Here is a 25628-nt window from a genome sequence, read left to right as displayed (position 1 = left end):
AAAAATCATGACAATTATTTGCGATGCAAAAGTTCAGTTTTCGTCAACTTTCTAGATCAGCCAACAATAAACACAAACAATGACATGCTTAGCAACAAAGTGAAGTCAGCAATGTTGAAAAATCCCCTGGATTTCACTGAAAAGGCAACATTCTATTTAATGATACATGTCCAGCCTCACATGACTCAGGTAACTTGAGAAACCATCAAAAAATTGCAATACTACTTCATTCCCAAACAGTCCTGATTTAGCCCCTCTGATTTTCACTTGTTCAATACACTCAAAGAGGCACTACATATTAAGAAGTTTAATGGCAATGATGATGTCAAAGAAAATCTGCTTTCTGGCTAACATTAAGACAAAGACTTGTCTTGATTTCTTTTCATCAGGAGGCAAATATGAATGTTGTTCAAGATTGTGCTGAAAAGTGAAAAAAGTCACATTAATTCAATTTAATTATTTTAGCTTCAGAGCAATTTGTATCTTTAATTATTGAATGACCTTGTCTGTATATATGTACAAAACAAATACTTAATTGTTTTAAATAAACTTAACAATTACAACAAGAATTTAAAATTTACAAAAAAATAGAAAATAACAGAAAAATACATTTTTTAAATACCGAAATCGAGATAAACATAAACACTGTAATAGAAACATCAGTTTATAGAATGCCCACAACAAATAATATTACAATATATTTAAATTCTAACCACCACGGCCACAAAAAAAAACTCAAAAAAGAAATAGATGAAATAAAACAAATAGCAATATTTATTGGTTTTGATGATGAAATTATAGAAAAAATCTATAAACAGAATAAACATTATACTAAAATACAACAGCAGAAATATTACAAAAGTTATAATTTATTCCTAAAATACAACTACAGAAATAAAATAATAGAAAATGTTATCAACATTAAGTTATTAAAATTATTAATAGAAAAAAAAAAAAATATATATATATAAAAGAAAGCATATAAACAAAATAATCACATTAACAGATATTTAAAAAATAACAATAATAAAAATAATGTAGGAATTAAGAGGAACATACAAAATTAATGCAACAAATGTAATAATATTTATACTGGTAAAACTAATAAACCATTTAAAAAAAGATTTACAGACCATTACAGAAGATTTGCAGCATACAAAAACAAAGAGGTGTATCTAATGTAGCTGACCATTTGTTAGAATGCAAACATAATATTACCAATAATAAAAATAATTTAAAGATTTAGGAAGTTTGTAATAATGATAACAAAATTAATATACTTGAGAAATATTACATTTATAAATATAAACAAAAATATAAAATGATGAACCATCAAATTCTATTCGCTATCATTTAGAGAGCAATCATATTAGTCTCTAGTACTGGACAGTAGAATTTATATACATTCTTAATAAATTTCAACATTTTTAAAACAGACAACAATTTTAACAAGTTATAAAATGAATACATTTTATGTAGTTATAAAATTCAATCCCAATGAAGATGCAGGATCCTACGAAAATCTATTATTAGAAATTAATATGGTCAGTTTAACTTATCTAATTACTATGTTTTTGTGGTTTATATTTCATATATATATATATATCATAGGCGAATTGAAAAATCAGGCTTATTGTAAGGAGCACTGTCATTTTGCAATGTACCTGGCAAATTGGAAAATTATTTAGCCATTTCTAATCATTCTGATATTTTTCAAGCTTATTATAATAAGACCATAAATAGCTTTAGGCTAATTTGAAAATGTGCAATTTTTTGTTCATAATTATAAATATAATATAACCAAACTTAACCTACACTCACTTCACTTGCTAACCATAACTAGCAAGCCTAGGTTATGTTTGCTTAGATTTTATTTATAATTCTCAGAAAATACCTCAAAATACCCACTGATGTGGAAAAAAATGTGCTAACAATTGCAAATATTCTAATTAGTCTAAAGTTGTATGGGCTCATTACAAATAAGCCTGAAAAATATCAGGCTGATTAGAATTGCTAGAAAATTTTCTAATTTGCCAGGCACACTGCAAAATGTCATAGGCTCTCGACAATAAGCCTGATTTTTTCAATTCGCCTACGCCTATACATCCATGAAAATAAACCCACCTCACAAGAAAAAAGGAAACCATAAATAAGAAAATAAAATTGAAAAAATGGTTCTTTTTCAAAAAAAACTTTTACAGAAAAACTGAACTATTTTTATACCTAGGAATTTGTCCCAGATGACAAAATTCTTTAGAAATGTAATTTTCAGTAATCATTTTCCAGTACATTCTAGAGAGACTTCAGTTTAATCAGGAATAAAAAATTCAGTTATTACCAACTATCTCCTTTAATCAGACTGATTTTAATAGAAAGTTTATGGTAAAAAAATATATTCAAATACAAATAAATAGTTTATACTAACCTTCTTCTTTTGGTCTATTTCATATGATAATTGCAACATTCTGCTAGTGGCATTCTTTATCACTATTCCAATCAGGTACTTAAGGATACCAAACACCACACTAGGTACTACTAGATTCCACACAGGTAACATGCGACCTAAAACATTTCACCAGATGTGAAATACAGCACACTTAATAGTTCATTTTACTGAATAGTTCTACTACTGTTTTATAACTATTCATTAGTTACAGTTTACTTTATTTTCACAATAATTAACAATGTCTTTATATTACAGGTAATATAATTTCTCACAATACACTTACTTGAAAATTTTAAATACACTCACTTCCAAAATTCTTTCAAATAGCAACTACAAAAAAGTATAAAGAAATCTGAAGATTCCTGAGAGCAATACCCATTGTTAAAAGTGGAGTTACAGTACACCAGTATCCAGGCACAACCCACCGGGTTTGTCTAGTGGTGAACACGTCTTCCCAAATCAGCTGATTTGGAAGTCAAGAGTTCCAGTGTTCAAGTCCTAGTAAAGGCAGTTACTTTTGTATGGATTTGAATACTAGATCATGAATACTGGTGTTCTTTGGTGGTTGGGTTTCAATTAACCACACATCTCAGGAATGGTTGAACTGAAAAAGGAGAAAAGGTAAAAATCCTTTATTTCATTTACTTTTACTTATTTTTAAATTTAGATGAAGTAAAGAAATTAATATCATAACAAAATTGTTATTCAATAATAACATTTAATATAATGTAACAATCATTATTCTGAATGTTCAGAACAAAGCTGTATCACAGCCTTGCACTTTAATATAAATCATTTTAAGATAATTATTGTGTGCCATTTATCAAATGAATACTAAGTAAAAATTATTTATCTCTAAGCCTCTTCTAGCAGTATTTCTAAGTAGTAATACTTCTTTAAAATACTTCTTCTTTAATACTTTTAATACTTTTTAATTCTTCTTTTTATGTTCAGCTTATGCAAATATGGATAGGTTGGTAAAGAAGAATTAAAAAATATCTAAAGGAATTTTTCATGGACAGCAGCACCATTATTTTTCCAACACACAAAACATAACATTGAAAGTATAAAAACTGATTTCTTTCTACATAATTAAACACTACTATTTTTAACACAAATACAAAAATAAATTGAACATTATAGTAATTATATCAGGCAATTACTACAAAGTCCAACACCAAAATTCCTCACACACTTATCATTAGCATTAGGTAGCCCTCAACATTATAAATCTTAGGCCATGTAAATTTAATTGAAGATCATAATGTAATTATTTCTTGTATTAAGATTTTTAAAAAAAATGTCTGATATACCAATTAGAATTCAGTATCTGCTTCTACTCCAATACTCTAATTTTGTCCCAACATACCAAGTGTTCACTTATATAGTAACAATTCAACCATGAATTGTGTGGTAGTTTTTAATTAGTTTGCAATAGATAAATAAGGAATTGCAACTTAAAATTTCCCTTATTAATATTTTTAATCTGAAATAATGAATGTAGCAATATCACTGTCAGTATATTTATAAAATGTTATAATTTTATTAAATAACAATAATTACAAAAATAATAAAACTAAGCAAATATATTTTTATAGAAAAAATAATTTTAACTTGTTAAAAAAATTTGGACAAATACAAAATTTACACACAAGTTTAATGTAAGACTAGGCTTGCATGAAAAATAAAGTTGCAACTAACTTAAGAAAGATCATACAAGAAAATATTAACATAAGATAAATCTTATTTTCTAATGGCATCATCAAAATAGTAAATAACTTAAGACTTTGGCAATAATAGAATTGATTTTACATTGTTTATTGTTAATTTTTATACTACATGACAGAATAGAATAACTTAAAATCACAAACTTTACATAGATAAAAAACACATGCTGACATCCAGAATGGGTGAAGCTTACAAAGATTGAAGGACAAAAGGCCATCATAACAAGTTTAAATGGAAAAGCACACCAGGTGACAAACATGATAATATTGTGACTGATCTGATAAAAAAGGCACTTTACTCTTGAGTAAGGTTGAGTATTGATTAAATAACTGAGCTAAACAAGCATAATCTGATTACATCACATGTAGGCATCAAATTCAAAACTGGCTAATTTAAAAACAAGTCTCATATTTAGACTTTCTTACCATTAATAAAATAAATATATATTATTTAAATATTATTAAAACACAATTCTTACTTTACTTCTTTACTTTTATTTATTTAAATTTTACAATAATTTAATAGTTTATTTTTACTATAACAGTTCTTTTTGAGGCATGATTGTAAAGTCATTAGTGTAATACTTATATTTTTACAGGTTGCTGTTTTAAAAATTCCATTTTTTTAAATTACATGAATATAAAAAAACATGCATTACTCCATTATTTAATTTCTTTAACAAACAATATATGTTCTGTGCTGTTACTTCTGAAATAATTCTATATTTTTGAATTAAAAATTAAAATATTTTTATGTATATATAAATAATCTTTTCTTCTGTTAACTAAAATATTAATAAAATGAATGCTCAATTTATTCTTTCTCATTTCTGACAACCTTAATTGATGCGGTCCTGAAGAAATATTCATACACAAAACCAACACCAAATGGAATATGTCTGGGAGATCACTTTTAACACACTACATCATTAACACATTTCAAACTGATTTTTCCTTTTTCTTGCTCCCATAATAATCCTATAATATAAATATTAATTTTTATGAAAAAATTTTTATTTTTTGTCATCTTTTATGACCTGCATAGGATCACTTTAGTCAGTCCATTACCAAAGTCTCTTTTAAGGGACTATTTAGGCCTTGCAATCCTCCCAGTACTTTTTCATCTCTCAGTTTTTTCATGTTTGTGATTTTCTTTCTTGCGAGTGTGAAACAGGTGTTTTTGTCTTGATGTTTTAATTTCATTTTAACTTATCTATAGTGTCTTCTGGTTTAAAGCCAATTTCTTACAGATCCTCCCTTATTTCTCTGACCCACCTGCATCCTGTCTTGGTGGTCGAACAAGATTCAAAAAGCCTCGAATCTTGCATCCTTATGAAGTCTCTAAAGAATCCTAACATCCTCTTATGCATAGTATCAGTGATGGATTCTAATTCTTTGCACATGACTTTGTTGGGCATGATTCACCACTGCCTATCTTTCTGGTATTTTTTGTTGATTCAAGTTCTTTCAATTTTTAGGAATTTGTCAGTCTTTCTTCATTCAGGTGGAAGAGTGTTTCTGCTCCATATGTGTCTTTGGGTATTGCGTTTAACTGTCTTATTTTTGCGTTTATGGATAGACATTTTACTGCAAGAGTATCACATTAATTTTTATGCTTTAGCTAGTTTGTTCTTGTTTGGATTAAAGTACATGAAAATGAAGAATAGAGTTTTTCCATCGATAGGGTACTGGTACTTCATTCAAGAAATCATTGAGGGATAATCAAACATAGGTTCAACTGGAAACTACTTTAAAGAAACTCATGCCTTCAGAGATTTTTCTATCAACTGCTGGAAGAGGACACAACATTATATGAAAGATGAATGAGGACTTAGTTCTACTCAATAAAAAATGGCAGGAGCACTAAGTTATGTTAATTAAGTTCGTAATCAAAAAGTGCAAGATTTATTCATAAATTCCATTAACAGGAGTAAAATAAGATAAAAGTGATTGAACAATTTGTTAATGTATTTGAATTGTTTATCATTTTCTAATTATTATTTATCATTCTGCAATTGACTATTTATCATTTTGTAACTGACTATTTATTAATTATCAGTTTATTCATTCTAATAAGTTTCATTGTAATTTTTATAACATAAAAAAAAACACATAACATCAGTATATTTTTGGAAACATTGTTTAAGATTAGAAAGAACAGTGTTTTTAGTGGTTTTGTTGGCTTCTTTACTCATTAACTCCTTTGAGTAACAAATAAATTTTACATGTTTTTAAAGAACATAAACTGTACTTACTGCTGTAAACATTTCAAGATTTTTACCACCTGTCCCATACGTGGTTTTTGGGCCCCAAAAATGAGGCATTTTCAAAATCTTGAAAAGATTTGATAGCCATATTTTTTAATGAAGAACACTAAGAACTACTACTAGAACCTAAGAGTTAAAAGGTAAAAAAAAATCCCTTACTCTAAGCCCATTATTTATTTTGGGCCCAAAATTTGAAAAAAACAATAATTTGTAAACATAATTTCAGTAAACATTACAAGATTTGATTATGTAAAAAATGAATTTTAAGTACATTAAGATGAAGTTCCATCTCTACTCTTTTCCAAAAAGTCCTTTTTGACCCTCTGTATGATGTAAAATAAGAATGCTACAGCAAGCATGCTACAACTCATGGAAAAAGTGATGAAAATGACTGTTTTTACCTGTTGTCGAGTTAGAAAATAGTCTATAACAAGAAAATTTTTTTTTTTTAAATATAAAAAAATATTTTTTGGTCACTACAAGGTGGTTAATAGTTATCATATATACCAAATATAATCAAAATCAAAAATACTGATGCACTGATAATTTGTTGAATTAAAATGGAATATCCCAGATGACAACAGTACCTATGTCTGAAGATAATTATTTAAAAGAACTTAAAAATTCTACAACAGCAGTTTCAAAAATTATTCACTGAATGGATTATTAAAATCTAACTTAAACTCTAAATAAAACTGCTGCATAATGCATCTCAGTAAATATATTACTAATTACATGGGTGAAATATATTCCATTTAAAACATAATGCCATTTCTTTGGACACCCTCATAATTAAGAATAAGTTTTCAGGATACAAAAATCAGAAAATGGCCTACAGATCTTTCACTGTTTGGCACCTGCAATAATAACTGTGTAACCAACATTTAGAATGGATGGACAGGAAACTACGGAAATCAAGATGTGGGATGCAAGCAATCTATAGGAACCCCACTTAAAGAAAAGTAAATATGCTAACTTATCCTTGTGTTAATTTATCAATGTGCTATTTCTGCTAAAAAGAATAATCATTTATTCTTTAAAAAAAAGCAACAGCCACCTTCACTAAAATAGCGTACAATTAAATTACTCAACACACTTTGGTAAATAAGAACGGGATTCGTTACGTTTCAGTTTCCAGTTTTAATAAATTACAGGGCCATTTTAAAAAAAAATCCTTTCTACCAATTTATTCAAAATATATTTTTTTAAATCTTCTTTTACAATAATAATAATTACATCATAAATAATAATTATTATACTAATTAAAATTGTTTTTAAAAACCTACTTTGTACATCTTTCAACATGTATACATAAATATCTGCTCACATAATTTTCAATAATACCTTCTCAATTATGAATTCCTTTTTTGTTTTTTAGTAATTTTTTTATATATTTTTTTTTATTTAATGTATTTTACCTTACATTATTTCATATGTTTATATTTTAAATAATTAATATGAACCTTTACAATTACTTCTATTTTTATGTTATAATTAATTATTACTATTATTATGCACCAATCAGAATAAGATTTATTTATTAGTAAAGAAAAAACTCAGTAGCCAGTTAGTTATTCATCACTATATAATGAATAGGTTAACTATACACATTGATAGTAATTGTATCAGTAGACTAATTGCTGAGCAGCTGAGCTGCAAGAGTTTTAAGGCTTTTTCAAAATGGTACAATACAAAACAAAATTTTCAAGTTATTAATTTAAATTACATCAATGAAACAATCTAATGGCATAAGCCAAAACATATGTAACAAGTTAATGCACTGAATGTATTAGCCTGTACTTCTTGTCATTCATACCATAATTTTATCATTAAAACAGGAAATTATTTAAACTCAATTTCAACTTACCTTTCTGTGGGCTACCCCAACTGATTAGTCGACAAATTCCCTCTCGGAAGACATCAAATACACCTGTTTCTTCACTAGCAATATCACTTTGCACAGTCTCTACAAGACTGGCTGAATAAAATGGAGTGGTTATGGCAAGTGTAATACTGAAATAGAAAAAAATATCATTGAAATCAATAAATTCATCATTTCAATCACAACAAAGCTAAAAATCGAACAGAAGTAATGGCAGCAGATGCCACTCTACACCCTTCAAATACATGCTTACTTATCTTAGAAATAATTCATTAGAAAAAGAAAGAAATAACAGAAAAATAAACGTGTTTAAAATAAATAATAATAATATTATCAATCCTTTGGAAATTATCATTTTAAAATGGTATTATATTCCAAATGCCAATTGAATTAGTCTTTTTTGTACAAATAAAAATATTGATGACAGAAAACTTACAGCCAAAGTGAGAATATGCAAATTTTACTTATTTCATTCAGGAGCAAGGTTATTATAATTCATTAAAACTTTATAAGTGATGAATATATTTTTTACTATATCATTCACACTTTTTTTAAGAAAATATAAAATTTAATTGAACAAAAATAGGATTTAACAAAGTCCAAGAGGAGTGGAAAGGGCTCCTTCTCGAATAATAGAAACATTAAAGAAACTAATATAAAAAACTATAAAAAAAATAATAAGTTTTCTGTAATAAACTAATCTGTCAGAGAAATAACAACACCCAGTCTAAAATGTTCTTATCATTCCTCAGGATTCAACGAATGTCTCAGAGCAATTTAAATTTACGACGAAAGGCTGCATAACATATGCAATCTATTAGGATGTAGCACACAGTTAAGCATTAGTCGCATCGAAAGCATAGTGATGTGTTTTCTTCTGACATCACCCTATAAATTTTAATCCACCCATGAGTAGCTCTTGTATGTCCTAACCGTAATTGGCAGAGGACCACTTCCTTTCAACAAGCTTTTCTGTATGAGGAGTCCCATGGCAACACAGTATCTTTGATAGGTGAAGTTTGTTATCAACTGTAACAATCCAGTTACCTTGTCACTTTGCTCAGAGTGTGTTTAACACAATTAATAAAGTTGGATGTAGTCACATGAGTAGTGAAAGACAGCTGACTACATGTGCAGCAGAATCTGTACATTATTACCTGGAATTCCCACGTGGCTAGGGATCCAGCAGAAACTCACTTGTGTGTTGCAATAGTTCAACTAAGTGATTGCATTGTAGATTTTGGTGAGGATATTTGGAATACAAATCTAAAGCTTGGATAGGATTACACGAGTAGCTGCAAATAAGGATATGACAGTATTTTGGATTTATGATATTTAAAGCCTAATTGATTGTGTACAGTTCAGCAGTAGACACTTGTAATACGAAGTAGACCAAACATATAGATTCCATCATTAATTACAAATGTGCATTCTATTTCGATCCAACCATGTATACTACTGCATCCCGGTTTGTCTTTGGAAGTAACTGGTAAAACATTTGTTGAAAGACAGTAAGAGTAGTTGATTTCTTATTGTATATCGTAAGGTCAAAATTAAAATTTATAGGGTTGATTCTCCACAGAGATTATGAACAGGGATAAATTGGAAAAATAGGTGTGTCGAAATTTAGAAAGTGCAGTATCCGTCCAGTACAAACACCTACAAGTGCAGTACAATAACAATGGTATCTTACACCATAGGCAAAGATGCTCATCTATTCCAATGTGATGGTTCACGGCAATCAACAAGCATGCTAGTGACAGGGCTTGATCTAAAAGTACCTGTAGCAAGATGAAAGAAAGAATGATGTACAGGATCTACCATCTTAAGCTTGACATGATGCGCTGAAGAGTAGGCGACCATAATCTAAACAGGAACGAACTAAAGAATAATAAAAGCACAAGATACATGACCGATCGGCTCATCTAAGGACTCGCAGAATATCTAGAAGTTTGGAACATTTTGTTTTTAATTTTTTTTTGTTGTGCTTAACCCATGTATGATGACTATCAAAAAATAAACCTAAAAACTTAACATCAGGAGAGATAGCAATTAGCTCTTCATTGAGAAAGACTTGCAATATAAAGTGTCCCACAGGTGAGAAAGAACTACACATTTTGTTTGTGTACTTATGAAGGAAAAAAGAGCATGGAGAAATTAACATATAATATTGGTACAAGTGATAACACAGAAATTGTTAAAAAAAAGAGCTAATGCAACAAATGAAAATCTGAAGAAAATTCATCATCCATGCTTGCATTAACTTTGTCCATCAAAATGGCCATGTGGTCTGGAGTGAGCTCTCCTGTAAGGGCATTCAAAATTTCTACAAATTTTGTATCTCCATGTTGTCTCATATTGTCAACCAACTCAACACATGTAAACAATTGTCAAAGGTGCATTGCTGGTACCAAAATTTCAGGCTGTTGAACTACTTTTTTTCCTCTTACTGGTGGCAGTTGCAATAAATCACTAAATACAGATATTGATGCCTCCAAATAATTCAGCATTGTTTTACAACTCCTTAAAAAATTGTTTCTTCTTAAGACACGAATCGATCATGCATAATATCTTGTACGGTACCATCGATATCTCATCCATGAAAAAGAATTCAATATTCTGCCATTGTTGACACATAACTTTTAGATGATTTCCAGTCAACAGCAGCATACTATGCAATGCTGACCCTGCTACTAATATTGCTACAACACCTGTCAGAGCACAAACCTTTACTGCTTGTTTGCCATAGTAACGACTTACTTGGTTCGGTAGTAGATTAAAGAGGAATGTTTCTCCTGTTCCAGCTAGACCTGCTATGAAAAATCGTTCCCTATGTTCGCTTCCTTCTAGCTGGTTACAGATATTTCAAGTGATATTGTGGAATATTTCTCGCTGACCAAAATTCATAGCTCAGCATGCTTGTTAGAACTGATCATCAACGAAGTATCATTCTATAATTTCTTCCTCTTCTTGTTCAATTTCAGCTGGCTCTGCATCTAGAATCTCACATGCTTGTACTTGGTTAAATACAATTTCAAGTTGTCTATCTCATTCACGATAGGTTTCCATCAGTCTATTAGTCTATTTCAAAGTTTCTTCATGAGCTTGAAATGCTTCTCTCAAAGAATTGAATCCTTCAAACAGTTCTTGTTCAGAACAATATGGCATGAATTGAAGAAAATTGTAGTAAATGTTTTCTGGATCAGATGTAGCCATAAAGTACTTTATTGGTTTGCTTGGTATTTCAGTCTATTAGTCTATTTCAAAGTTTCTTCATGAGCTTGAAATGCTTCTCTCAAAGAATTGAATCCTTCAAACAGTTCTTGTTCAGAACAATATGGCATGAATTGAAGAAAATTGTAGTAAATGTTTTCTGGATCAGATGTAGCCATAAAGTACTTTATTGGTTTGCTTGGTATTTCTCCCGCCACCATCCCATTCCGTCGCCCTAAAGCATAAGAACGAATGTTAGTGCCATAAACGGCTATCAAGCAACGAAAGTTTAGCGACCAGTGTCCTAACTAGCTCCTAGAACTAACTTAAAAGCATGGTCGGAATAAGAGTGGTCCCACCTCGCCCTCTTGTCATATATCAGTAAAATGGGTAGGCGCACCCTGTCGACTACTAAAACATATATGACTACCAATAATTAATTTATCTTGTCAAAGACAGCAATTCACTGCCACACCTAGACTGCTAAATGCCAGCAAGTAGCTGTCCACCATTAAAGCGCTTGGAGCCTTAATCTGACTGGTAGCCAGCCATATCTCTCGGTTAGCTTCCTACAGCAGCGCGGTAGGAGTCTTTTCCCTTAGGTAAACTACTGATGTCAATTGAACAAAGCAACAGCATCAAGAAACTCCCACAATGCGGCTCTCGGCACATTGACTCGCCGATTTTGAGTGGCCAATTTTTCCCCTTGACCTCTAAGTTCCAGGGTGGCCTGAGTTCTGGCCCTCCCAAGAGCTGGACAATCAAACATCATGTGTTCATTCAATTGGATCTTCCCGCAGACGCATAGCCCATCAGCTGACAAATATTGGCTTAAATTTTCATGGTTGGAGAGCATTTGGGCACCCGTTGCCCTTAAAAATGAAGGAGAAGCATACTACCCCCAGATCTTGTATAAATCTACACAAGGACCTTCCCTTGGTCATGGTGTGCCATTCTTGCTGCCATGCTTCCACCACGAGGCTGTAAAGCCTCCTCCGCAGGCGGGAGATGGGCAACTGTTCGAAATTTAGAAGTGGTGCATTGAGATCACCGTTCTGCTACGGTACAGGTCCAGCTCAAAACCGCATCCAAAATACCTCGGCCTCCCTGCCTCTTTGCAATTTCCACATGGCCGCCCGAACTTTCATCACTAAATCAATTGGTAGAGCCTTTTCCAATACAGTGGTAGCCTCATAAGAGGTTGTTTTAAAATCACCAGTGCAACCTAAAACAATTAAGGCTCTGCGCTGGGCACTCCTTAAATTTTGAATAAGTGCTCGATAAGTGTCCAAACAGATGCAGCATAAGAGGTCATACTTTCGAAGGCACCTTGGTACACCATGTACAAACGATAGCCTGACAGTCTGTAATCCTTTCGAGCAATTCTCCTAAGTTTGTGCATCACAGAGATGGCATCCACTGCTACTTGCCTAATGTGGTTGCTGAACAGCAACTTCTCATCAAACAAAACACCTAGGTACTTATGAACTCAAACTCGACTGATTACACAGCCTTTATACTTAATACGGGGGTTACAACTGTATGATAATTTGTCTGCACCCTTGAGAAGCATAAACTTCGTCTTGGGCACAGAAATCCTTAAATTTTTAATGTCCATCCAGCCCTCTATGGTTGACAAGGCTGTCTGCACTCAGTCTTCTAGCAGCAGTCGTGAATTACCATGGACTAACAGGAGACAGTCATTAGTGAAAGCCTGGGCCTTGACCCTTTCTGGGTATGTCAGTCGCAAAAATCCATCGAATACAAGGTTCAACGACAAGGGACTGAGAACGGAGCCCTGTGGGCTTCCCCTAGTGATGAATTCTTCCACAACTTGGTGCGCATCCTTAAACACAGCCATGTGATCTGACAGGTAGTCATGTACTACAGTCTGCTGGGCTACAGGAACATTGCGGCATTCCAACTCATAAAGGACAGAACTGCTGCCTCTATGTCAATAAAAATTGCCAAAACATATTTACAGTCAACACCTTCCACCTCGGCAAGAGCATTTAAGATTCAATCCTCGGTGCCAACCCTTTCATGAAACCACACTGGCCTTAAATTAGAAATGAGTTCATATCAGTGCTTTCCCAGAGCCATTCCACAACCAGCCTTTCAAGCAACTTGTCGATTACTGGTAAGAGGCTGATGGGTCGATAACTGCTGACCTCACTCCTTCCCTGATTTTAAGAGCACCCTCACAAAAGCCACCTTCCAACAAGTTGGAAAGCAACCCCAGTTTAGGCACCACGAGAACAGTCTGCCAAGCAGCTCTCTTATGATAGGCAGCAGATGATAGAAAATATCCAGATCAAGTTGGTCAATCCCTGGTGCCTTTCTCAGTGCCATTCCAGAAACTACTTCATCTATATCTATGGGTTCCACGGCCCGTATGCCAGGGATTGGTTTCTCATCCCCTCTAATGCCAACTTCTGCTTCACCCTCTGGAGCACCTGGAAACGGAGTATCCAGGAACACCTAGTAAGTTGTCACAGATGTTAAAGTGTGGTCACGATCACCAAACCCGCATCGAACATTGGACAGTACATGCAATGGCTTTGGCCGGTAACATGACTTCGCGAGCTGCTAGGGATTATGCTGCACCACCCGAATGAAGTCTTGCCAAAACTTGAGCTTTGCTTCCTTGATGGCATGAACGTTTTCATTATAGGCACGCCATTAGATCCGCAGACCCTCAGCGTGCACATCAACAATAATCCCCATTAGGGGATGATGCTGGTATGTTCTCCTAGCGGACCTAGCTCTTGCATGCAGCACGCTAATGTCAGAGGACCACCACTTTTTCCCAGGTTTCTGCCTGCATTTAACAGATGGATCTGCAGAAGCAGCAGTCATGAGGGCTCCAGGTACTCTCCGATCAGCGAACTGGCCACTACCCTAGCATTCGTCCATTGGCCAAGGCTGCTGTAGGACCCTATCGCAGCCAGTCTTGATGGCCCTGTCCGAATTGTTCTGCCATCAATTCCACCACCTCCCTGTGCTCCATGCACCATTCCAACCCTTGTAAGGCAGCTGCACACTCGCACCGCAGCCCATGCTGATCCAGGCCCCTTAGATTACAGCGACTAAAATTTGGAGCTCTTGAACCGCCATCATAAGTGATCTCATAGGTTATAAGTCTATGATCACTCACACTGGCCTCAGCCCAGACAGTCAAACTACTTGTACACCTAAGCAGATCGCCTGTCACCAAGGTGACATCGATGTAACTTCCTCCAGTTCAGAAGAGAAAGTTGGCGGTTGTTCTGCCTCATTAAGCGAGTAGAAGTTCCTGGCTTCAACAAACTGTATGAGACCAGCGCCTCTGGGGTCAGTGAGTGGTGAATCCCAGGTGGAAGACTTGGCGTTAGCATCCAGAGTAACCAGCACTCTGATGCCCAGTAGACTGTCCAGAATCTGCCCCGACTTCACCAACAAGTCATCAATACTCCATCCAAGCTGGAAGTATCCCGACACCAGTACAACTTCAAGCATACCCCTCATGACTCGCACAACGATGAACCGTTCATCAGAAAACTGGGGCATCCAGAAGACACCCAACGAAACTGAACTGACCATGATTGCAGAAAGCAGCCATCCCCCACCTTGACAGTGACCTGCTTAATTTTGATAGCCAGCGCCTGGCCTGGCAGCAGGGAACTAACCCACTTAGGTCCCGGCGCAGCTGTTACCACAGCAAAGGAGACAGGTTTTTACCTTCTCCTCCAGTGTGGATCTCACCAAGGACCCTCCCTGTTTCCGGTTTGAAGTCCTTAACACCTTCCACCACCTTGCCCGACAGTCGAGAAACGACTGAATCAAGGGTTTAGTTTATACCCTTTGGAGGTTTTCATTTTTCAACGCCAGTTCAGCAACCATCAAGGAACGAGTCGAGCCATACAGTATGGTATTCTTACGACTGTCGGCAAATTTCTTACTGCAATCTTAATGTTATCGATTAGAGTTATTAAAGACTTACAACTTTCAATTTCAATTGGCATATTGTAAGCATCCTGTTGTTTTCTTCTCCGTGCAATTTCATAAAATGTGCTTGGACTCTCATAGTGAATTCCAACAAGGTCATGTTTTCAATGTCATAAGTTGGATGATCCAGTGGACATTTCTTGTAATGGACAAAGATGTATCCAGCTGCGCAGCCTGCGCCATCAAATTTCAGTAATTTGTATCAGTGCTCAGATTGTATTTAGACAACACTCAGAATGTATTTAGAAAACACATTGTTTGGAGCTTTCATGTAACTTTAGATGACACAATCTGAAAGTGCATTCACAAGCTGAAACCTGACGTTCACTCATTATACACATGCATATTTTAAACAGCTTGTGAGATATTATTTTCTTCCCAGCGTATTAGATTAATTGCTTCAGCTATGCTTGAATTCAACTCTGTAGGCTTAGCCTTTGAATAAACTTACCAATGTAATAAGCTACTGATTCATTTGCTCCATATGGTTGATATCCATATTACTTTAACACAACTTTAGGGGTGTATGATTGCAATAGTTAATCCAGATACCTTCTGACAATGTTTCAAAATGCATATTCTTCCACAATTACAAATGAATTCATCTAAAGAATAAGTGACTATCTTACTTTCTTCACACATTTGACTACAAAAGCTAAATCGGCACATTGTAGTGGTGTTATTTTTCTTACAAGCAGCAGTATGTCAGTTTACCTTACGTTTCTTTACTATCTCATGAGATAGACCTTTCAGTGGCATTTCACATGTACAAACTTCACTGATTTTTTTGGAATCCTTCTGGTAATTCAAACGACAGATAATTAGCTCAACCCATAGTACACATGAAGGTGTGGGCTACCATGATTCTGAAACTCAATGCACCACCAAAAATCTTTAATTTTTCCACAAAAAAAATTTCATTATTGCAAATGAACATCATTAGTGTGTTTACCCATATCATGAAATGTCTAGCCATGATTACTGGATACTGTTCTATTAATTGTTATGTTGCATGAATATCTAGAGAACTTGTATCTTCACACAAGCAAACACCAGCTTTTAACAGAGCCTCATGTTCAACCAATGCTAGTTATTTCAACTAAAGGTGATGAAATAAATTGGAGGTCCAATGCATCTAATTTGAGCGATAATTTCATTTAGAACTGACAGCCAGTAAGCTGATGACATGCTTAGATTTCTTTTATATAGGTCAAAGTCATCAATTTAACCTTCCTGACCTTGATTTTTTCTTGCACAAGCTGAAGTAGTTGACTTAATATAATAATATTCAAACATGGATAAAGTAAAGAAATAGTTATCATTTTATTGAAATCTTAAATCGCTGCATATAATTCTCCTTTGGAAAAAAGTCCAGCGGTGTGATATTAATTTCACGAGGTTCCTTGAGTTTATTAATAGCATAAGGAAATAGATAGAACCGCACTCTTCAGTTGACTCTGCTGCACAAATATGTGAATAATATTGACATCTCAGCGCCAATTGAACCTCTCGCACTTCTGGTGTTTTGTTCTCTTTCTAAATTAACACTGCACTGTTGAATTATTCTATTGAACAAAACTGAAATTGACAGAGGTCTTGTGAATGTAAAAATGTAAAATTTATAGGTATTGTATACACATAAATACATTATGGTGGCATAAAACTGCAATTGTCACTAGTGTTAGGTTTTTAAAATCTTTTTAATTTTTCTTATTTATTAAAGAATTTATTTTTTTACATGTTAAATAATTTAATTAATTTACATTTAAATTTACGTATTACATGATTATAATTACAATGTTTTTAATATAATTTCATTAAAACTAAAAAAAATAAATATTTATTAATAAATTAAGATGGACCAAAACATATGCAAGTATGTACCTACTGCACATGTATACCACTCTGTGGAACTGTTAACCATGGAACAAAAATGAACTAAAGAAAAGCAAGTAAAAACAGACTAAAACCATCAAAACGAAACACAAAAAAATGCAGGACATGCTTTCATACAAAATTACAGACAAGAGAGAGGAAAATAGGCAATATTAAAAGCAATTTTCTAACTACTACTTTAAAGAAACAAAAAAAAGAATTATAATAAAAAAAAGAAGAAAATCTTACCATTTTAACAATAGATGTTGCCCGTGTGCCTTGATTGAACTGTGCGGCTTGAAATCTCTGGTAAAAAACAAATGGAAACATTTATTTTATTATTACTTAAAGTATAAAATAAATAGGAAACAAAATTCTGTTTCTATATTAAGATTCTATAGTAAAGTTTTCCTTTTGATAAGCACTTTCAAGGTTTGTTTTTTCAAGTAGCTATTTCAACTTTGCCACAAGTTATACTTTCAAAACAAGTAGCACTTGCATACCACACTTACGTGTAGCAGCAACAATCATCCAGGCATCCTGTCAGTGGCCATGCATAACATAATTGAAATACATGTTAAAATAAAATAATCCCACAAAAGATTGTGGTTCGAGCAGCAAGTTATTCTTAACAGAGAAAACGAATCTGCTGCTGGAATCTGTACGCAAATTTGCAGAGTTTATGGACTAAGTATGCAAAACAGTATAGTTAGAAAATGGTAACTTTTTTCTATTACAGGACAAATGTTCAAATAAAGAATGTAGGTTGATGACTATTTATATCACAGATTATTTGTTGAAAAAAAAGAACAAATTTTTTTTTAAACCTATAAATCTTTTACATTCGATGAATAACTAAATTTTAATAAAAAAAAGAAAGAAAATGTTACAGACTTACACATAGATATCATACACTACTGTTCAAATAATGCAGCAATCAATCTAGTAGCACATTCATCATTTCTAAGGCCAAGAACTTTCATATAGAAACCTTACGGCCACAAAAAAAGACTACAAGAGAGCAGTCATCACTAGGTAATGGTAAACATCAAAACAGTTTGAATATAGCCATTGAATATGGTTTTATGATTACATCTGAGACTGTAACTAAAATTGAATTCACACAATTTACACAAAGTGACAAATTCTTTGAATGGACAGTTTCAAGAGCAAACTACCAACAAGAGTCTAAATACTCTTTTTAAAAAATATTTTGGATAATGAACATTACCAGGAAATATCTAAGACATGATTTGAAAGAAGATGATTTGAGATAAAGAAAAATTAGTAATGTCAGCATCAATTTTTTTGGAAGATATATTTGCATTTGGCTGCATTTACATTGCTGTTTTCCATTTTACTGGCAAATTTTTCTACACAAATGTTATTTATGGACAATACAAATAACTACAAAGACATACAGCAATATTTAATAGCATAATTCACTGATAACTTAATTATTTAAAAGAAATAAAATTCTCAAATTGTATTCACACACATAATTTGTCATGCTTATGAGATATAGACTGAATCACCTAAAAGAAAAAAGTTTATTTCTAAAAAAAATTTCAGTTTTATAGTTATTTTATAATTAAATCATGCAAAATTAAAATAAGATAACATAAATAGAATACTACAATGAAATTGATTTTTTTTTAAGACTGTCCATTATTTTCAAACTTCAAATATTGTCAATCAGTCAATATTTATTCAAACTTGAGACATTTATCTCGCCCACTTCTGTTCCATAATGTTACAGCTCAAATGTTAAAGAATGTGTAAGGTTACTTGGTGTAAAATCAAACTCTACCATATATTTTTGGCAAGAATTAAATCATAGAAAATAAAATTACTAATTTTATTTTCTATGAATTTTTCTATGATTTAATTCTTGCCAATAAAACTACTTATTTTATTTTCTATGAATACCAAGTTTTATAATTTAATTCAATCAACTTTAATGGTTGTTATTTAATAATTTAAAAATTTCTATTATAAATAATTACTCTAAAAAATATATATTTTTAAGTATTCAAGCTTAATATTAGTTTGTAAATTGAACCCAATAAAAGTTATATTTTCTTAAAAACATAATCTACGCTATGTTATTTTTAAAAAGAATGTACAGAATCCTTGAAGTCAATAACTTTTTTCAGCCAATAAATTACTTTATTATACTCCAAGGATGTGATTTTGGAACAAATTACTCTGAAAATTAAAATGAGTAAAATGTTTAAATATTATGTAAAAATTTAATGCAAATTTCCATGAATAAACTTCTAAGCAACCGATTTAAAATTTGGTCAGCATTCAAGGTTTTTCATTCAGTGGTAAGATAAAAAAATCTAGGCTTAGTGATCAAATTAAGCAATAAAATGTAAATCATGCAGTAACATAATTTTAATGATGGCATTTAATAAGACTATAATGTAACTAAGACTAAAACTGAGGGGGTGAATAAAGCAAAACATGAAGAATCACCAGATGTGTTGATAATATAACACCTCCAGAAACTGACACATTAACGAGAGTATATCAATAATAAATAAGGAATAAGCTGAAGTAGTTGAACAAGTGTAAGGTAAACGTGTACAATAATAACTCTGTATTTCCACAACACCTTAGCGAATAGCATCCTGGAAAACGAAGATTGCTGAAGACACATTTAATAAATTGGTTCTATCAAAGAAACAATGGGTACAGTTTCAATTATGTCATTAGCATTTATTAATGTCTAAAAATTTACAATGCCACTGAAAATTTGAGGGAAAATTTTTATTACTGTAAATTTTGTTAAGCAGGACACACAGACCCAAAATAATGACCTTACCAAAACTGAAAAAAAGTATAACATAAATGCCACAAGAAATGGGAACTTAACAAAATACATAACTAATAGAAAATCTTATACAGAGTTATAATTATGTGCAATTACAATGCAATCATATTCTAAACTGCATTGATTACTGGCAATAAAAGATCAGAAAGATATAGCTAACAGAAAAGTTATGCCTCTCTTCTTTACTAATTTCTACTTCAACACTGTATGACTTGCTTCTGCATAACTTGCACCACAATCACTTTTATCAAGATCACTAAAAATTAGTCAATAAGTGTCATTTAACTGTCATGAATTTTAATAAATGCATAGGTGAATTATTATGAAGAACACTGTGGTCTGATAAAATAAATACTTTGAACACTAGTGTTTATTAAGCCAAGTGTAACTGAATGATGGGCAGACTGGGGCATTGTTTCATTACAGCTCCTACAGTATTTCTGAGCATATTTACTGCGTTCCTATCTTCCTAACTGTGTTCCTATCTTCACCAGAAAGCTTCTTAGTGTATGCATAAGTATTTTCTTCAAATTTCCGCACCTAGACTTTAATGGCATGGGTTGACAAAATTATAACATTCTCAATGATGAAATAATTATCTCATCTTATTGAAATAGCTTCAAAACAACTATCAAGCAGCTGTAAAACTACCACCATTTTTGAAGACTTATTTAATGCACTTTCACCCATCCAACACTCAATCATAACTAACTTTTACATAAAGAATCCATCGTAACAAAAACAATCCCAAATTTTACTGAAAAAAGAATAATTTTCATAACTACCTGATTTTAATGGCTTACACTTTTTACATAAAACCTTCTTTACAACACAAACTGTAAGTTATGTAAAAAAAAAAAACGTTTCTAAGCTAATAATTTAAATAAGAATGATTAACGACTGATTTATCTCCGTCCATTTAGCACTAAAGTGACTGGAACTTTTTTTTTTGAGAAAGGTACAGACATTTAAATACAATCATAACCTTCTGTAGTGAACACTGAAGTAAAGATATTTTATGACTCAAATATATGATAAACCATAAATGACTTACTTTGGCCAAGGTGTAAACTTTGATATAACATCTTCTATTGCAAGAGACATTCCTCTAATCAAGAAAACACTACCTAGACCTTTCCATAATGTACTAAGGCCCTGATGTTGGTTAAGGCGCCATATTACTGGCAATAATGTTACTGGTAGCAAATGGTACGTCTGTGAAAAATTGTGTACCTGTAACAGAAAAAGTTAGAAGAGTGACTGGCTAAAATTCTCTACTAATTTTATTTGCAAGTTTTTTGGTTTAATTTCTTTCCTGTATAAAAATTAGAAATAAAATAAATTACATTTATAAACTATATTACAGCAATCAGGTTACATTATTTTTTCTCATGGAGTGATTTGTTTTAAAATCCCTCAAATTTTTAAATACAACAAATTCACGCATCATAAAATCCTATCCTATGTTGGAGCAGATTTAAAGTAAGAAAAAAATTTTACTGGGATACAAAGGTTTAATTCATATTTTTCTTTAGTTTTCAATAGGTGTACATAAAAAAATCCATCGGTAAAGCTCCAAAGATAACTAAATATCAAAACTTTTTTAAACAGGAAATGTACAACTGCAGAACAATTTTATTCTCATCACTAAAAGAAAAGAAAAAATACTAAAACATTACAAAAAATATAGATACCATACATATTATTTTACAAAAAATAATACTTAACAACTAATAGAATTTTACTTCCTTTTTTCTTTCCACTCTTTTTTTTCATCTTATTTAAGTAACCCAACAACACAGTGCACCAATCCAAAATGAAAAGTTTAATTTAAAATAAAATTTTAATTAAGAAAATAACATTATAAACAGAAGTAAAGGGACCGCCACGGGAAACGGACGTTTTACAAATTAACAACACTCCACTATTTTAGGGTTAAAAAATAATTTATTGGCAGAAATAAGTTTCTGAGAATATGCAGTTTGACTTACCTATGTATGAAAAATAATATCGTTAAGATGGTGTCCATTTACACGCTGACTAATGTAGAGACGCTCTCTGAAGTTAGCCTCCACTCTCTCCAATAGTTGACGATCGATCTGAGCGATGTTCTGCTCTATCGCTTGTCGCAGTTCGGCCAATGTACGAGGTTTGGTTTCATACACCAAAGACTTTAAATACCCCCACAAGAAAAAATCTCACATCGAAAGGTCTGTTGAGCGTGGGGGCCAATGCAGATCACTGAATCTGGAGATAACGCGATTAGGGAACATTTGTCTAACAGCAGCCATCGACACTGGGCCGTAGCTCCATCCTGTTGAAAATAAACATCTGGCAGATTGATTCGTCGTCGTTGTCTCAGCTCAGTTTTCAAGAATGTTTTCACCATATTTACGTAACGATCAGCTGTTATGGTTACAGTGTTCCCGTTTTCCTCATATAAGTTGGGCCCCACGATACCAAATTTCCCAACGCCGCACCACACCGTAACTTTAGGGCTGTGTAATGGTAATTCATGTAAAGTGCGTGGATTTTCACAGGTCCAGTATTGGAAGTTTTGACGATTCACAACACCACTGAGATAAAAATGAGCCTCATCGCTCATTATCAAAATCGCATTGGGCTCATCTTCCAAAATTTGGAGCATCGCTTCAGCAAAAGCTGCACGTTGTGGGTAGTCGCCCTCTGTTAACTTGTGCACAACTGACATTTTATAAGGGTGAAAACCTAAATCTCGGTGTAGAGTTCGCTGCACTGAACTATTGGATATTCGAAGTGATGTAGAATGCCTACAAACTGAACGTCTTGGACTAGTTAAAACAGCCTGTCTTACACGTTCCACATTCTCCGGAGTTTGAACTGTGCGACGTGGTCCAGGTGGCTGCCTTTTCATTAGACTACCTCCACTACAAAGGGCATTAACCCATCGCAAAATGGTGTTCCGGCTCGGTATATTTCCATGCTGAGGAATGTTAAACCTTCGACGAAAGAGACGTTGAACTTCCGTAACTGATTCGCCGCTCCGCACAAAACTGTCATACACGAAAACGCGATGCTCTACATAGTCTGGATAGTAGAATTTTAATAAATTTTTTTTAATTTTCCAGACCACGAACCAAAAAAAAAAAAAAAATGGGGTTTGCAGAGAAACTAAATACTAGAACATATCTAGATTTAACAAGAAAGCCAGTAGCTGTTTCTGCTACTTAACTTGTATCATACAGATCCACATGTTCATTCATCACGTTTATATGATGTATATTCAGCAATAATTTCAGAAATTTATATTTTCTTTGGCTGCTTTATTTTTTCAAATAATATTTTATACCACAGAAATAAATTCACTATAACCAACATATTCAATTTTTTATAAATAACAATTTAAAAACACACTATTGCAGTGATAAACAGAACTAAATTTTTTAAACTTTTACTAACTAAAATTCTAAGGAGAGCAGTTTCTACAGCAGAAAAAAATCTCTTGGGCATAATTTTTTGTTAGGGTCAATTTGATGGCTTAACTCCCAGTGGTCCTGAATAGCTGTCTTTTGAAAGCAGAATGATGAACTGACACCATTCAGTTCATCAACCAGCCATCAAATGAAAAAGTCTGGAACAGCCTTACACAGTCTTACATTTAATGGAATCTATACCAACTACCTCGCAGAATTTTTAACAATTTTCAGAGCATAAGGGTCAAGCCAATCAGAAATAAAACAAACTACTCCAAGTGGTAACCCTTCAGAAAAATCTGCGGCCATTAAAACAGCACAGATGGACATGGATTCTGAAGAACTCAACCAACATGCTTTTAAGGAGTCAAAGCCCCTTTGAATGAAAACCTTCAAAATTTAAATGTAAAAAATAGTTTTCTTTTTTGAATGATTACTATAAATTCTTTTAAAGATTTGTAAACTGAAGGATATAATTAAAGCTTTAGATTTATTTAAAACCTCCAAATTGGCAGTCTGGAAAACAAATATCTAGATGAAAACTAAAATGAATCAGAAGGATACAGAATTCTAAAAGGGAAACCTGGAAGAATATTTATGCCTAACATCCTACTGGTTGGAACTGCTTTTATAAAAATTGAAATAACTTAAAAATTCAGCTAAGAGATTTCAACTTTTACACTGGTAAAGAGAAAAAAATGTTCTAAAATTCTTGGAAAATGTCCAGCTCACAAATGAACCACTCAAAATGGAGGAAAATTAATTAAACTCTGTGAATGATATAATGTAAAATAAATGTCTATACATTTTAAGAGAAACCCTAAACACAAAAAAAAGCGGGCATGCCCAAATGTAAAACTTTGAGATTTCAAATAGATTTTCCAGACCGGGAACCAAAAAGATACATAAGAGACACAACATAAATGAAAATGTCTCCATCTTTCATAAAAATTACAAGTAAATAAATAAAGAGCACATACAGATTTGGATCATTACTAACAGAAATAAAAGTAAAACTTATCCCAAATAGAAAAGAAGCAATTCTGGAAAAAAAACAAAATTTGAACAAAGATTCAGTTGAAAAGGATTATGAAAGTTCATTACTCTGTCTTATTCATACTTTTATGGGGAAAAGATGAGAAAATTCACCTGAAAATTTAACTTAAGAGGTTGTGTTAGTGTTTCTGTGATTTTATTTCTGGTTTTCACTTACACTGAATTTTTTTATTATTACATAAGGGATAGACAGAATAATATGGTTTTTTAAAACAACAAAAACTGCTACTTAGTTTTTACCTTTACTTGTGGTTTGCAAATATTTAGTTTTGTGTAACAAAAAGAATTTGTTACACAAAATAACCCAAAATTCTTGCCTAACTGATGTTTTTATCCAGGCTTTTACAATTCTTTGAAACCTTTCTGTTCTTAAAAATCCTGCCTGACTTTTGTTCAATACAAAAAGAGCACCTTTCACACTTCTTCTGTGCACCAGAGGCGTCTAAAAATGATCTATGCAGGAATAGCAGCTGTATGGTATTTCATTTATAAAGGTTAACAAATTCATATATGATGTATAGTGTTGCATTTATAATGTTTAATGAAAAAAAAAAACATAAATTTTCTATTTCAAAAAAAATGTCGTTGACCAGATTATAATGTAAATTAAATGTAAACCAAAGAAAAACTTTAGTAGCTGTTTTCTTAAAACACTGTTTTTGCATTCACTCCCTTCTTGCATGGAGTTCCTCAATAGTCTATAGTTAATTAATCTTGAAATGCTTACTTCATTTCACATTACAAATAAGAAATGCTTGGCATGCCACTAAGACAAACTCTCTTCTATCATACACATGCTGCCAGGAGGACTTAACTACATTTTTCATAAAATGATAATCATCAATGGCGTTTCTTAATTTTAAAATTGAATGGCAACCAGACAT

The 25628-nt window shown here is 32.4% G+C and overlaps 1 protein-coding gene across 4 annotated transcripts in view; it reads right to left on the bottom strand.

Moving 5' to 3' along the window:
* The window catches only part of Slc25A46a (Solute carrier family 25 member 46a), a 100689-nt gene that overhangs the window by 63345 nt on the left and 11716 nt on the right, over positions 1-25628 (bottom strand). For all 4 annotated transcript variants that reach the window (XM_075382276.1, XM_075382275.1, XM_075382273.1 and 1 more), the window contains exons 3-6: positions 21291-21469; positions 17647-17703; positions 8308-8453; positions 2426-2562 (exon numbers count right to left, since the gene is read on the bottom strand). In XM_075382276.1, the coding sequence (XP_075238391.1) occupies positions 2426-2562; positions 8308-8453; positions 17647-17703; positions 21291-21469 (519 nt within the window). The remainder of the gene's footprint in view (positions 1-2425; positions 2563-8307; positions 8454-17646; positions 17704-21290; positions 21470-25628) is intronic.

Source organism: Lycorma delicatula, chromosome 1, assembly GCF_047948215.1.
Source record: "Lycorma delicatula isolate Av1 chromosome 1, ASM4794821v1, whole genome shotgun sequence".
Taxonomy (NCBI): Eukaryota; Metazoa; Arthropoda; class Insecta; order Hemiptera; family Fulgoridae; genus Lycorma; species Lycorma delicatula.
Note: the sequence above shows the minus strand (reverse complement) of the source record. Positions and strands in the feature narration are given on the sequence as shown.